General features: G+C 50.9%; 1 protein-coding gene across 7 annotated transcripts in view; it reads right to left on the bottom strand.

Moving 5' to 3' along the window:
- Nucleotides 1–2,317: 2,317 nt before the first annotated feature.
- MAPKAP1 (MAPK associated protein 1) overlaps nucleotides 2,318–15,136 on the bottom strand; it is a 244,954-nt gene continuing 232,135 nt past the window's right edge. For all 7 annotated transcript variants that reach the window (XM_058694114.1, XM_058694110.1, XM_058694111.1 and 4 more), the window contains 2 exons: nucleotides 8,966–9,063; nucleotides 2,318–3,972 (listed from right to left, as the gene is read on the bottom strand). In XM_058694114.1, coding sequence (XP_058550097.1) covers nucleotides 3,847–3,972; nucleotides 8,966–9,063 — 224 coding nt within the window. In that variant the 3' untranslated portion in view covers nucleotides 2,318–3,846. The remainder of the gene's footprint in view (nucleotides 3,973–8,965; nucleotides 9,064–15,136) is intronic.

Below are 15,136 nucleotides of genomic sequence, written 5' to 3'. Positions count from 1 at the left end.
CACGGGCAGAAATGACCACTCGCTGCCTGGCGGGCGCCTCCCCAGCCGCCGCACCTCCGGGAGGTCACTCATTGGCAGTTAAAAATCTATTGTGACTTGTCAGAAAAATGAATAAATGGGCACATTATTTTTTCATTCCAGACCTCAGCATCTGTTTGTCTAATCGGGAAGGAGAGTGGGGAAGTCGGCAAGGGCTGCCGTGCACGTTTCATGTAAGTTTTCCTCTGTCAGAGGAGTTTAAATGGGTAATGAACAGGCTGTGGTGATTTGAAATATAATCCCATTACGCTGACGAGATTACAGGGCTTCGAGACTTCACAAATCACTCTTAGGGCTTTTATAGCAAACACCACCCTGTTGGGACTTTGCATTTAAGCAGAGGTGTTTGGTGGGAACAGAACATGACAGGCTTAACTCTTTCCCCCTCCTGGGCTGCTCTGTGAACAGCAGGGCCCTCCGCGTGGGGCCTTGGTGGTGCCTGCAGGATGTGGGGCGTTCAGGCCTCATCGGCCATCGGGGGCCAAGACGGAGGCCGGTGGGGAGGCTGGAGGCCGACCTAGCCACTTCCCAGGGGAGGGACTCTGCTACTCTGCCTGCTACCGCATCTGCAGAAGGAGGATTAGGGGGCCGGGGGCCATCACGCCGGGCCCTTCCCAGCCCGGTTGGTGGGAACGGTTCCAGCTTCCTGACACACTCCTGCACGCTGTGTAACCTACCCCTCAGGGAGCCCCAGGACACCCGTGACACCTGGAACTGGCCGCCGCACCACATACCTCAGGCCTCCAGGCCCACGCTGGTCTCCCCAGAGTTTCCATGGCAGCCACTCCGGGGTAGCCTGGGGATCACTTGTCCATCTCCTGGCTTCACCAGACCGTGAGCACCTTGACCGCTACGTCAGAACCCCGCTCCCCTCCCACCGCTGATGTTTGGCAACCTGACCCGGGGAACGGAAGCAGCTGGCGGGTTTTCAGGGGCACAACAGGGGTGGGGGTAAGCTTCTTCACCATGAAGAGAAGACTCAGGGTGGGGGTCAGTGTGGACACCGGTCCTGGGGCCGCGGTAGGGGGTGCTGGGAGGCAGCTGCCGCTCAGGGTGGAAAAGGGATCTGACGTGCAGAGGCTGAGGTGCGCTGGGTGGTTCTGGCAGGCCACTAGGGAAGGTCAGCCTAGGGTGACCAAATGGGCCAACCAGGAAAAGCACTGAGCCGCACGGGGGCGCGTGCTCCACTGGCGGAGGTGTGCAAGCAGGGGCTCAAAGACTGGGAGGGCACACGCACTTGCCGCCCCAAGAGAGGAGGATGGACTAAACGGCCGCGAGTCTTTCTCGGAATTCTTGTTCAGAAGCAGAAAGGCTCCTGCAAGTTTTGGCAAACAGAAACCGCCGGAAAGAAGGCTGGGCTCCCTGATTCCGAGACATGTAAGACACTCTCTAGAAAGCTCCGCAGAGGTCACCTACTCCAGCATCTCTATTTACGGATGAGGAAACCGAGGCCCCGTGGAGGCAGTGCCCACCTCAAGGCCGCAAAGCCACCAGCTGTGGCTGCGGGTGTCGGTCGTGGTGTGTCCCAATGAGAGGTGAGACCCTTCCACGCCCCAAGTCCTCACCTCTGGAACGGAGGTAATGCCAGGACCTGCCACAAGTCGGCTGTGGGAGTTACAGGGGCCCAGGCGTATGGGTCGGGGCCCAGCACACAGCCCGCCTGGTGTGCTGTAGGCCAACAGGCCGGGGTGGGGTGCGGTTCCCAGCGGGCAGCTGAGGCCAGGGCTCCAGGGAGCGGGGCTGCCCGCACTGTCATGTGGGGTGGGGGCGGGGCCGCCCCGGAGCCAGGTCAGGGGTGCTGCTGGGAGAGCAAGTGGGGCCCGGGGGGACCTTACCTCGGCTCTGCTGAGCTCCTGCTTTGTCAGGTGTATCCCCGAGGAGCTCCTGGTCCTCTTAAAATCCAGGTGTGGGGTGTGAGAGAGGGGCCGAGGAAAAACTGAATTTAAATGGTTCTGATATCTGGTCGGCCTGGGTGGTTTTACGGTGTTCCCCCTTCAATTCTTGCCTCAGCTGGATGGATGAGCTTTACGTAAACTGCGCGCGGGCCATACTTCCCGATACGAGAACGGGGTGGGTCTCGTACTGGAGGGAGGTCAAGATCTCGATGTCACCCCCGAGTGAAGAGGGTCATCCTGTCTTGCTTAGTATGTGAGGAGGCCCGCAGTGCATTTCAGAGACCTTCGGCACATCAGCTGCCGCGAATGCCCCTCCCCAGAGTGACGCGCAAGTCAGGATAATGTGCTCGAGACTTCGAGAATTCAAAGCAATACGCAAAAGATGGTATTTATATGACTTTTATTTTAATATCGCTTTAATATTGAATATGTCACAAGATTTAATGACCAAATTAGTCATTTACATTTTTCAAAGGTATCTAAATATAAAATTGCTAAAAATCCAAATACAGATAGCAAGCTACAAATAATATTTCTTTTGTTTCTGGGGTGGGTAGGAATGGAAGACGTTAGAAAAGGATGCTTCTGTTGGCTGAACAAAGATCAGAATGAAAGAGGAATTCATTAAAATGCCCCCAGTGCAAAGAAACACACTCGACTTCGAGATGCTGTTTTCGTCACATCTCTTCCTGTACAACAATTTAAAAAACTGTTTGAAACGCGGGTCCTCAGTGAAACATCCGGTCCTCGACCCTGGCCGGGGACCGTGTGAAAGGACGTCACCCTGGGAGGGACCCTGGAGTGGCTGGTGAGGACCGCAGAGGCATCTGGTGTGGCCAGAGGTGTGGTGTCAGCGATGCTCGATCCTTGCCCGCCCCCCACCCGCGCAGTCGGACCCGGGGGAGCAGGCGTCCCTCTGCCCTGCCATCTCTGCTCACCGCGCCCTGGCAGAGTGAGACAAAGCAGCGTCCCGCCTGCTCAGACAAGGAGGCAGGCACTGTGTGGACAGGAGGAAGGGGAGCGGGGGCCCTTCTGAGTCAGTAGAGCAGAGACTCTCCCAATTCCAGGAGAAGTCCACATGCAGGTCTAATTGCTAGCTGAAACGGACACTTGCTATTTAAGAAATGGAAAGGCCCGCTTGTGCCGGGAGCTCAGCGTGACCCGAAGACCAGCCGTCACCCCATTCTCCCGGCGCCCCGGGCATAAACTGCACGCAGTGCCGCGTCTCTAAAACCAAGAGGTTCTGGGATGAGCGGGCGAGAGGTGACGCCTGAAGGGGCACAGCCTGGGACACACATCGCTGGCTCCCCTTCCTAACTTTAGTTAAGATACTATCCTCAAAGCAATGCACTCATTTAAACAAATGGCGTAGTTAAAACTATTGACTAAGCCCTAAACATTTCTTCTGAGAAATCGAGCCATAGCTTTTCCAATCTGCTTGTTCAATATGGGAACAGATTTTAAAGAGAATGACATGATCAATCCTCTGCCCCAAAGAATGGCCCGTCATACCAACCGTGGTAAAGAGTACACTTGTTTATTAAAAGGAAAAAAAAAAAAAAAAAAGAAATGTACATTTTTGTTCTTCGTTTAAGAAATTTGATCAAGTTGCAAGGAAATGTCTGGGCATGGCTATGTACATCCTCAGCAGGGCCGTCGGGCAGTGAAGACGGCTGGGCGGGGTGTCTGTGTTCTGGCCCCTGGCACTGCTCATCAAAGCCACTGCCACTCAGGCTTCGGTCCCGTGGAGATGTCCCCAGCTCCGTTCCCCAAGAGCCCCCCAGCCTTGTGGCCGTGAGCCAGGGGCTGGCCTGCCCCTGAGGACTGCGGGACACGGGGTGGGCTCTAGGGCCACCTAGCCCCGGCAGGCAGGCTCTGAGCTACGGCGACAGATTGGGGTTGGAGGCCGGTGTCATTGCTGCCCTGATTTCTTCTCCTTCTGGAAGCTGAAGCTTGTACGTCTGTTCAGTTTTCTTTGTTTTTGAGCAAAATAGTCAGCCCGGGCAGTGCTTGCTCGTGATTCCAGGATGTAGTTCACCTAGAAAGCAAGAGGACACAGTCCAGTCACTCGGCAGCCTCTCCGTTCGCCCAGGGCGAAGAAGGGAAGGGCCCTGACCCAGGCTGGGAGCCCAGGTGCTCTCTCGTGCCCGGAGCCGAGTCACCACAGCAACCTGGCAGGCTGGGACGGAGCCCGCTTTACGCGGGAAGATGGAGGCCTGGAGGGGACAAGTGGCTGCTGCGGGCCTTTCAGCCACCAGGGGTGGAGCTTTTCTGATTGCAGAGCCTGTGCTCCCTCCTCAGCACATGCTGCCTTCCGGAAGGCCATGCGCCAGGCTTCCTGGTTCTGTCCGCCTGCTGTGCAGTCCTGGGCCTGCACAGGACTTCCTTGAGCCCTGCTTTCCTCGTCTGAAAGACGAGTACATTGCAGGGATGAGAAACCAACTGAACCGAGGCTCTGAACGCAGCCTCCCCCCGCCTCCCCCCCCCCCCCCCCCCCGCCCCCGAAGGTACAGAGCTTCTACTTACGGGATTTCCTCTACTGCCCACGAGCACCCTGCCCACCTGGGCTCATCTGATAAAAAGGAGTGAGCCTCAGGGAAGGGCACCTCGCTGACCAGGATCACCCAGAGGCGAGGGTCAGAGCTGGGAGGGTCCTCTGTGGGGAGCACACAGCTGGGACGCGCCCGGGTGGTGGCTGCACACGGTCAACGTCCGCAGCACCTCCGGCACCCAAGCACCTCTGTGTCTGAGCCTGGCCCCATGCTTGGTTCAAGAGACTGAGGGAAAAGTAAGACATGGTCCCTGCTCCGAGGCACTCACAGCCTGGTGAGTACCCAAGAGCATGACAAGTGTGACACCCGAGACAGAAGGAGCACGAAAGAATGGGGTAATGATCAGGGAGACGTGGGGCAGGGACGTCTTGCAGAGGGAACGAGCCAGTTGGGTTCTGAGAGAGAAATAGGGGTCTGGGGTGTACAAGGGGCAGGGGAGAACCGGCACGCGTCCCAGCGCAGCAGCGGAAGACAGCGAGGGATCTGTGGAACCGAACAACTTAGTGGCCAGTCCAGGTGGGCCGGGAGGAGCCAGGGAGGGCAGTGGTGCCGGGATCAGGCCTGTGCCACAGTGTGGACCGTGAACTCCAGGCTGGGCAGCGTGGTGGTGGCGCTGCTGGGGTGCTCTGCAAGGACCAACTCATGGAACCTTCACAAAAGCCTGCGACATCGATGCCGTCATCATCCCCTCGTGCAGATGAGAAAATCAAGGCACAGAATGGAGGTGCGTTTACTCAAGGCCACAAAGCCAGCAAGTGTCTGTGCCGGGATTGCCCTTGATTAACATGCTTCTAGTCTCCCAGGCCCCTGGCCTCCAGAGAGGCGTGCCCCCCCACCCCGCCCAGATACCATTCCTCCCACTGCCCCTGCCGCCCTCTGGCTGGGGCTTTTTTTTGAACAAACACCTTTCTCTTCACTCTCAAGTATCTAAAAGTTATGCTAGGAAACCCAAGTATTTTGACTCCATCGACCAGCCACCACTTCCGTTGATTCCCCTCTGAGGGCCCCGCGCCCCACACCCTAAGTGGGCGAGGGCCGCGCTGACTGTGAGAAAGGAGTCGGGGGTGTCGTGGGGAAGCGGTGCGGGACGGATGCCTCACAGACACGGTGTCCCCCTCCAAACTTCCTGCTCTGACAGCCGCCAGCAGCAGCAGGCGTTAAGGACTGGTGTGTGAGTACAGAAGGCCTGACATGCTTGGCCCACTGCCTTGCTGAGCTACCAGCTGAGAGCAATAAATCATGAGGACCGCGGGGCCGGGCTGACGATGTGGGACACTACAATGCATGGAAATAAGAGGTTTTATCATTCTTAATAAGAGCAATCTTTGGATTATACTGTTTGCACACTCAGCCAACCTAGTGTTTTCAGTGTATTTTTGGCACACATAACTTGACAAAAGCATTTAAAAATGATCCTTAACTAGCCAACTATCTCCTAAATTTATTATCTTCAGTGCTTTGTGATAATCACATAGATAATTTTAATGGAAGATTAATGTAATAATCAAAAGATAAAAACGCCCTTTGGTCTGCCATTAGTTGGTTAATATGCTGTGGCTTAAAACTGGCACAATTTTATGCACTATAGAGTGTTTCACTTTCAATGCATTTTACAGCTTACGGCATAAAAATATAGGGAGTTTTCATGGTCAATAAAGCCACAGCCTCCATCACTCGATCACGAGAAGAACCCAATTTGAAGAGACCAATGATTCCTCTGAGATTCATCTCGAAGCCTGCAGAATTAGGGACCACACATGGCTTAGCTCAGTTACAGCTCGGGGTTGAAGGGACAGGCCTGGGACTCCTTCGGGCTGGCGTTCAAGCAGAGGCTCCAACCGTAGCACATTCTCTGGCTTTGGGCCTCTATTTCCTCATCTCCAAAATGGGGATGATAATGTCTACACTCTGCAGGGCAGTCGTGAAGATTAAATGATTACATACAATGTCTTGTATGCCGTTGGCGTTCAAGAAATGAGAGACATCAATGTTTCCACACGAGAGAAAAACATGACGGGATAAAATCACTGGACAGAGACTGCCTGTTCATAACATCTTCCTTCACATTGGCCTCTGGCCCTTATCTCCTCCCTTCAGTTTCCATCAAAAGCTCTCATTTTATGTAAAACTTCTGAATTCTAGAACCACCACATGCAGCACTTGAGTCTAGGCCTGACACCTGGAAGAGCCTCCGATGGAAACATTTCTGGCAAATTCTGGGACACGGGGCCGGGGCCTCAGTCGCTCGGTGCCGGTGCAAAGCCCGCAGTCACTGTGGGGATGGCAGAGAAGGCTAAGTATTTAAATTGCTATAAAAATCAGAGAAAGAAAACATGAAATTTAATCTTCCATCAGGATCATGACCATTAGCTCTCTAAGTAAATCAGGTCTGGGCTCGCTGTGACTCTCCTGGAGTCTCGGGCGTGATGCAATATTTCTGCAAACATTTTCATATGAAAACAGACATTTCAGGAGAGGCGACAGGCCTCAGGGATTTTGCAGAAAAGCATCTGCTTCGAGGGAGCATTTGGTCCTGGAAAATGATTTCTCTGCACTTGCTCTCGCAGAGCCTCGGACTGAAGTCATAAACCCGTGTTTCTGTCATCAATCTGCTGTTGTGAAAATTATTTTGATGTCAAACACAGGATTATAATTTTACTAGAATCCTTCTCAAGTCTTGAATATTTTAATGCTGGCTATAAAAAAAGGCCAGCCCCTGATGGGGTAATGGAATATTTCTTTACCTGGTCCCTGAACACTGCACAAGTTCCCTGTGCTGTCTGGTGACAATCTGGCAAGTTAACTATTAGCTTGCTGGTTTCAGGCACCGCAGCACGCCCCGTGTCCCCACCACCTGGTCCAAGGTGGGCCCTGGTCCCGACTGTCCCCCCCACCAGCTTTATCCTTCCATGTCCATCTACTACTTTTGGAAATCTTTGGCAGCCATGAGGACGTGGCCTCGAAATGGCTCTGCAAAACAATGCCATTTCATGGAAACCTCTCCTTCAACTCCTCAAGGGTGCACACATCCGGGGGGTTAGGAGCCCAAGTTCTGGAAGCTGCCAAACCTGCGGTCAGGTCCAGTTCTGCCATTCATGGCCCTGGCTAAGATCTGTTTCTGAGTCTCAGTTTTCATCTAGGAAATGGGATGAAGTGAGAAAGATTTTTACAGTACCGTCTTGCAGAACCATGGAGATTCTGTGAAAGAAGGTAGATAGTGCTTAGCTCAGGTCCTGTATTCTGCAAGCCCTCAAGTACAGCTTAGCTACTTTTATTATTATTACTCGACGGCTTTCACTCTCAAGAGGAGAATGAACACTAACTTAGGTAGGTTTACACGACCTCATTTGACCCCTGTTCCAGGAGCCCTTTGCTGCGGTGGGGCAGGGTACCTACCATTATCTCCATTTTACAGGCAGAGAAACTGAGGCCCTGAGAGGTGATGTGACCAGCCAGAGTCACACAGAGTTACCAGATCACCCTCTGGCTGTAAGCCCTGCTCCACCCGAACTAAGCAGCTCTGTTGTTGCTATCTGTTCCGTCTGTGGAAGATTTGGCTTGAAGAAAGCACTTTTGGTTTCGAGAAGTCTGAAAACCACTAGTCCAGGGCGACTCAGAGTGTGGTGCACAGACCAACAGCCTGGGCAGGACCTGGGAACCTCTTAGAGATGCACTGTCTCGGGCCCTACCCCAGCCCTCCCAAGACCCCAGGGGAGCTCTTCTCAGCCCGTCTCCATTTTGCAAGGTTCTGCGTGACCTGACCTTTCTGCCCCGCTCTGCTCCAGCCATATGGGCCTGGGCGCCACCCCCCAGCCTCACACGCTTGCCCTGCTTCTCCGCCCTTCACAGCCTGCTCCCGGAGATGCGTTTTCTCTCTCCCCACCTGGTAAAATCTGTGCCTTTCATCTAGCCGTCAGGGTTCAGCTCTCCACCCGTCCCCTCTACCCCCATCAGTTTACCCTTTCCACATCCACGTGGTACCTTTGTGACTGTTTAACAATCTGTGTAATCTAATGTTTAACGTGTGTCTGCTCTGACAGAGGAAGAGCTTTCTGGGGGCAGGGCCGGGTCCGTCACCGCAGCATCCTGAATGCTAGCCTGGCACACAGAAAGTGCTCAGTGGGCACGGCTGAGGTCCAGTAACATAGGATTGTACCGTCAAGTTGAACATGTTTATGACAGGTTGCTAAAATTACCTTGAATACATTAAGTGTCTCCACACAAGAACAACAATCTCCTTGGAGCCCGTTCCTGGAGCCTCAAGGAGCTCCCGACAATGGATGGGAGGAGAAAAATGGTGCATAAAAAGGATAAATACGCGAAGAGGCAGGATTACTGGAGGAGGAAACCCCAGGGGCTCCGCTTTGGCTGAAGCGGGTGTGGAGCCCTGTCCAGTGCGGGGAGGAGGGGGCTGCCGCTGGCCTGAGAACTGGCCGTGCAGAAGCCCACCCCGCACACGGGCCGAGGAGGAACACTCACCTTGAGTACGATTTCGTTGACGGTAGCAGCGTCAGATTCAAAGTAGAGGTGTTTATAGTCATGATTGCTTAGATACGTGAGTTTAAATATTGCATGACCTGGAGAGAGAGAGAGAAAAGGCAATGAGGGGGTTCTGGCGACTTCTCTTTGGGGAGGCCCTCACATATTCTCCCCTTGTCATTCCAGTTCAAGCAAGAGCAAGGGGAGGCGGTGAGGCCGAATGCTCCCAGGAGCAGTTCATTTTTCTCATCACAGGCCGGGGAGAAAATGGACAGTTAAAAAAAAAAAAAAAATCAAATGGCTAGTTAGGTCTCCTTCCACTCTGGAGCGTGTTCAGGGCATGCCACATTAGGAAGGCTGTGCAGAACTATGTCTATACGGTGAGTACATGGAACAGGTGGCAGTTCTAAGGTAGACGGCCAGTTAACCCCAAACGATCACCGTGAAAATAAAACTGCGCTTAAAGCCAAACGAGCAACAGGAAGGACAGAGGCTGCCGGCAATGCCATCGCAAGGCTTTTCTGTGGCTCTGGCCACAGCAGGGAAGGGCAGTCCTGGTCTTGCGACCCTGAGTGGAAGCTGCTCCTGGACCTCTGGTCACTTCTATCCTAGAAGGACGGCACTTCACCCAGCTGTCTGACCTTGGGGGGCCAGGCCCTCTGAACACACGACTCTTCCCCAAAATCAAGTTCCTGCACGCTCCTTTCCTACCACCTTCAGGATAACCTTGTCATTTCTGGGACTGCTTCCTGTCCAGCCTCCCCTCATGCTGCCCTCCTGTGCACAGGCCAGCCCCGTGGCACTGCACACGCCCACCAGCCAAGGCCTGGGGCATCGTCTCTCACTGACCAGTCCGGAAAAGACCTGCTGACCCTGGGTCACACGGCTTACCTGCTCCCTCCTGGGGCGAATCTTCTTAGCTATACTCCTAGATACCCTTCTCATGCAGGCCTCCTATAATACATGCGGCCTATATCGTCCATGACACCTGCAGACAGGGGTCATGTGCCTGTCCTTCGGGCCAGATGTGCCACATTCCCTCCTCTCAATAGAGATGCCAGCCTGTTTCAGTCCCAAGTGAAGCCCTCCCTGGCCCATCAGCACGTGCTGTCCTTGAGTTGTGGGAGACCCTGTGGCACTCTAAGAAAGTCCTCTTGCTCCTTAAGCTATTTTGAAGTCGGTTTCCATTACTGGCAACCCAATGAGCATTGCTTCCGAGAGACATGCAGTCAGTGCTCAGCAAAGTTCCCAGACTCAGGAGCGGCCGGTGACCTCCTCCTGCAGACAGCCTCAGAAACAACCTTCCCTGGTCTGCTCTGTAGACCTCAGTGCTGGTGAGATTAAGCATATCCTTTCTAATAGGCCTTCTCATCCGTTTTGCTTTTAATTGAAACAGCCCTGGTCATAGTTATTAATTAATAATATATCACCCATATTACTGTAAGTTCACTTCTTTCCCGGAGAAATCTTCTTGGGGACTTTATTTACAGTAGCTAATTCTTCAGATCTCCAAAAATAAACTGATATATGTTGTACATTTGTGGCCAGGAAAGTTGAGCTGCTGGTATTTTATCCTGGAAACATCATTATGATATACTAATTGTGACTATAAATTCTGTATTGAAAAAATTAGCTAATAATTTCTGAAAAACCTCACTTTCGGTCACTTGACAAATTTAGCCTGATTCTAAATCATGGTACTAAAATGTTAGAATTCCTAGCCAGAAGCTAATCATTCCGTTAATATGTAAATGACTTGTTTCTGATAAGAAAGTGAATCTCACATAAAAAGATGTATCTGTATGTATGGTGTGTGTTTCTTTATCTTCACAGGACCCGCTTTGGAAGAGTAGTCTTGATGGTGATATCACTGCGTGGAAGAACAATGCAGTTAACCGTTGGCCATGCTGTGACCAAGTAGGGACATCCGTGAAGGTCACAGGGCTGTGAAGGACAAACAGAGACACGCCCTCCAGGAGGCCTTACCGCTGACACCTGGCCATGACAGACACAGACACCAGGGCCTGGGGCTAAAAAGGACCAGAAGGTCTTGGGGAGGCCTGTAGACCTGAAGCTTCAGGGTTCACTGACCACTTTGATAAGGGATCTCATGGACGGTCTACACCACCTGCTCCCACTCACCACTGGCAAAACAAAACCAAACCTCAAGATGCTAGACCATGTTTTGCCCCAAAACTGAAACGCTATAAAAACCTTTTCTGCACTGTTTAGGGAGAGCCAAATCTATACATGGCAATATGTGATATGCAGTCTGCACCGGCCTGCGGGAGCCTCTAGAAACCCGGACACTGTCCTCTTGGGATCACACTGCCTGTGGAGCGTATCGACTGCGGGCCGATAGAGGGGAGGTCTGCAGCTCATCTGTACAACGGTCACATGAAAAACAAAAGGAAAACATCCCAAGTCTCCTGAAAGGCTGCGTATTTGGGCCAGGTGAACACAAGCACACTAACATCTGTATTTTGCTGTACTGGGGGGCTGCGTGTGTTCCCTGCTTGTTCCCGGTGCTCATTCCAGAGCTCCAAGGAAAAGTGAAGCCGACAGGAATGATGAAGAGTCCGCCACTCACCGCCTCTCTGAAGCCTCTGATTTATTTGTCCTTTCCAGGGAAAGCATTCACATCACAGAGAGAAGAGAACACTGAGAATGTTATCTAGAGTACTTGTATTTGAATTTCAACGAATCAGCCCTTTTATGCTTATTACAGAGCCACAGATGTTAATAACCGGGATGAGGTGTGGGGAGACAGTGACAGCACAGCCCCTTCTTACTCTGTGGGAGAAATCCTGAGGGACAGCTCTAGTGTATAAGCTCAGGTTAAAATCAGCAGCCATGGTTTCACTTACACCGGAGCCATGGGCTATGGGGTCAGCTCAATCCAAGTGAGAGTTTTTGCTGTGAGGACTGTTTTGTTTGGTAGCCGGTTTTACTCAGTTCAGGACCTGCCAGCAGCACAGACTTGTGCAAGAGCCAGAGGAATGAACAGAGAGCCGAGAATAATGAGCGCCAAGAGGGTGCTGGGTGCAGGTTGCTGCTGTGGAGACCCCAGATGGAGGTGGGTGGCCCAGGCAGGGAAGGGTCATCAGAGTTTCTTGGAGGAGCTGATACTGGAGCAGTCTTAAAGGAAGATGGGGAGTCGGCTGGGTAAAGGCAGGGGTGGAGAAAGAAGCACCAGGGTCAGGACAGAGGTACGGGGGCCAGAGGCAGTACACCTCCGGGAGACCCGAGCAAGCTCACAAGCAGTGGGGCAGGCAGGAGATGACACACGGCAGACACAAAGTGCTGGAAATGCTGGATTGGCCAGCTCAGGGAGCCCCTAGTGGGCTGCAAAGCTGGGCAGTGAAGTAAATGGTCAAACTGTGCTTTTGGGTGTTCACCCTGGCTCCCAGGGCCAGGAGGCAGGGAGACCAGCAGCCAGTCACCCAGGTAGGAGTGTATGCGGTTTTGAGCTGCACAGGGGGCAAAAAGGATGCCGAGAAAGGGACTCACTTGAGAACTGTAGAGAAGATAACACTGGCGGGATCTGGGGATTGTTTTATGACAGAGTAACAGTTAATAAGCAGGATTCACACTTGTGTAATTTCATGGAGTCCAAAACCTATATATTAAGGTATAACAAGTTCGTTGACCTCTTGCTGGAAACAAATCCATCAATAGACATGAGTTATACATACTACATGGTAAATTTCCACCAGAGGCAGAAGGGAAGAAGGAATCACTGGCATTTCAATACCAATTGAACAGGTGTTCAATTAAAAACAGAATAAGAAAAGTCTGTTATCAAATCTTTATCAGCCTCAGGCACCTCCAGGCTCACCTTAGGTAAGGGAGGAAGGGGGCGGATGACCTCCTGAGCTGCAGCCTACCGGGACATCTGTGCTGGGATGTTGGTGGGAATCTGAGCTGGGTAGGTCATCTACATCCTTGAACACTCAAAGAGCATCCGCTTTCATGGGGGGGTGGGGGGTGGGGGGGGTGGTAAGCCAGAGGGGCAAACAGTCTTTGTAAAAATGTCAGCTGAGAAAAAATTATCTATCAGCATGATTGAAAAGAAAATGCAAAATCTAATACTTCAATCAGTCTGAATTATTTTGCTTGGATTGCTAAACTCTGTTTGGAAACTAAGGCATGACAAAAAGCCTGGGACACAGAGGGGAAAGTGTGAGCTCTGGATTCAGATGGGCAAGGGAGTTCCAGCGGCAGGACCGGGGCAAGGCACCATCCCTCCAGGTGCCCAGGTCTGCTCCGAGGCATCTCGTGTGGCGCCCGGATATAGTGGGGCTCCGTGGGCAGTGGCGACTGTTCTTACAAATGTGATGGAACCGATATCTGAAGAGAAAATCCTCATTATTTTGAAGACTGTGTTTTTAACTGGGCCGCCTCTGAGATTTGCTTTTAGTGTTGTAGAAAGAAAATGAAATATAATGGGGCATAAAATGGGCACCTAAGCTATGGTCACATGCTCAGGGCAGACACTGAAACTATACATATGCTTCTGAACACTGAAAGGGAAATCTGGATATGTAAAAATGTATTTACATTATACATTTTTCCCCAAGTAAAACAGAGAAGATGGAATGGAACGCCAAACAGAAACTAATTAGCAGCACAAATGTCAGAAGTGGAAACGCTGGAGATTTTGTGCTCTAATTTCCCTTCTGTGTTATGAATTTTAACTTAAACAAGACGCGGTGCCAGAAAAACAGGTTCCTCTGGTCGTTCAGAGGGTAATGACCAGAAATCATTCCCAAAAAGCTGATGTCACACGAAGGTCGGTGTAAGGGCAGAGGGACAGGAGCTTCTATAGTTTGCTAGAAGCGCTCCCAGATTTCCTCTGCAAATGGGATGGAGATTACTATTTGAAAGGAGCCCCCTTCTAACATAACCTGCTGGCATGGACTGTGGTTGGCAATAACTGGGCAGAGCTGCCTTTTCAATCCGAGCCTGCAGTCCACCTTTGTGTAAAACACCCCAGGTGTCACCAATGGTCAGGAAAGCCAAAAACAAACATTCCTTCTTCTCCTTTTCAATTAAAAACATATACAATGTATTTTAAAACTATTAAAAATTTAGGGTGATTGGCATTGAGGGCACCTGTTGGGATGAGCACTGGGTGCTGCATGGAAACCAATTTGACAATAAATTACATATAAAAAAAACTACTAAAAATTTAGAAGAGAGGAAAAACCTCCACACTCTGCCCCCCACTAATACCAATACCCAGCGTGATTTCTATGGTCTTTTTTTTTTTTTTTTTTTTATCATTCCCACATGTCTGTTTTCACATAGGTGTAATCTGACAGGATCCCACAATTTGGGACCTTTTTAAAAATTTTTTTTTTTATTTTTTAGTTAACATTTTACCATAGCCCTTTCCCTGCTGCTACATTGTCTCTACAACCATGTTTTTCAATAGCTGCATTTTATTGCCACAGGTAGATGTGTATCAGGGTTCATGCTCTCTCTCATGGGCATTTAAGATACTTATAAAATTGCCAGTATTATAAACAAAACATTGAGGATTTGGATTCTTTCTCCATTCCTTTACATCAGGCATGGATTTTTTTTTTTAAGAGGATAGATAATTCTAATTTTACTCAGAAGGAGACAGTTTCTTTTTTAAATTGTGGCAAAATTTACCATTCAACCACTTTTAAGTGTAAAATTAAATTGTATTAAGTACATTTGCAATGTTCTGCAACCACCACTATCCATTTCCAGAAATTTTTCATCATCCCCAACAGACACACTGTACTTACTAAATAGTAACATCCTTTCTCCCTTCTCACCATCTCCTGGTAACCTCTATTCTCTATTCCACTTTCCGCATCTTAAGAGATTGCTTATTCTAGGTGACACAGAGCAGGGGAATCATAGTGTTTGTCCTTTTGGTTTGGCTTATTTAGCACTTTTCAAGGTTCATCCATGTTGTGTACCATGTATCAGAGTTTCATTCTTTTCAAGGCTGAGTAATATTCCAGTTTATGTACACACCACATTTTTCTCCATTTACCTGGAGATGGGACATTCGCATTGTTTCTACCCTTCAGCTACTGTGAATAGTACTGCGATGAACACTGATGTGTATCTATTTGAGCCTCTGCTTTCAATTCTTCTGGGTCTATACATAGAAGTGGGACTGGTGGATCA

This window comes from Neofelis nebulosa, chromosome 12 (genome assembly GCF_028018385.1).
Source record: "Neofelis nebulosa isolate mNeoNeb1 chromosome 12, mNeoNeb1.pri, whole genome shotgun sequence".
Lineage (NCBI taxonomy): Eukaryota > Metazoa > Chordata > Mammalia > Carnivora > Felidae > Neofelis > Neofelis nebulosa.
The sequence above is the reverse complement of the archived record's forward strand: the minus strand, read 5'-3'. Positions and strand labels throughout refer to the sequence as shown.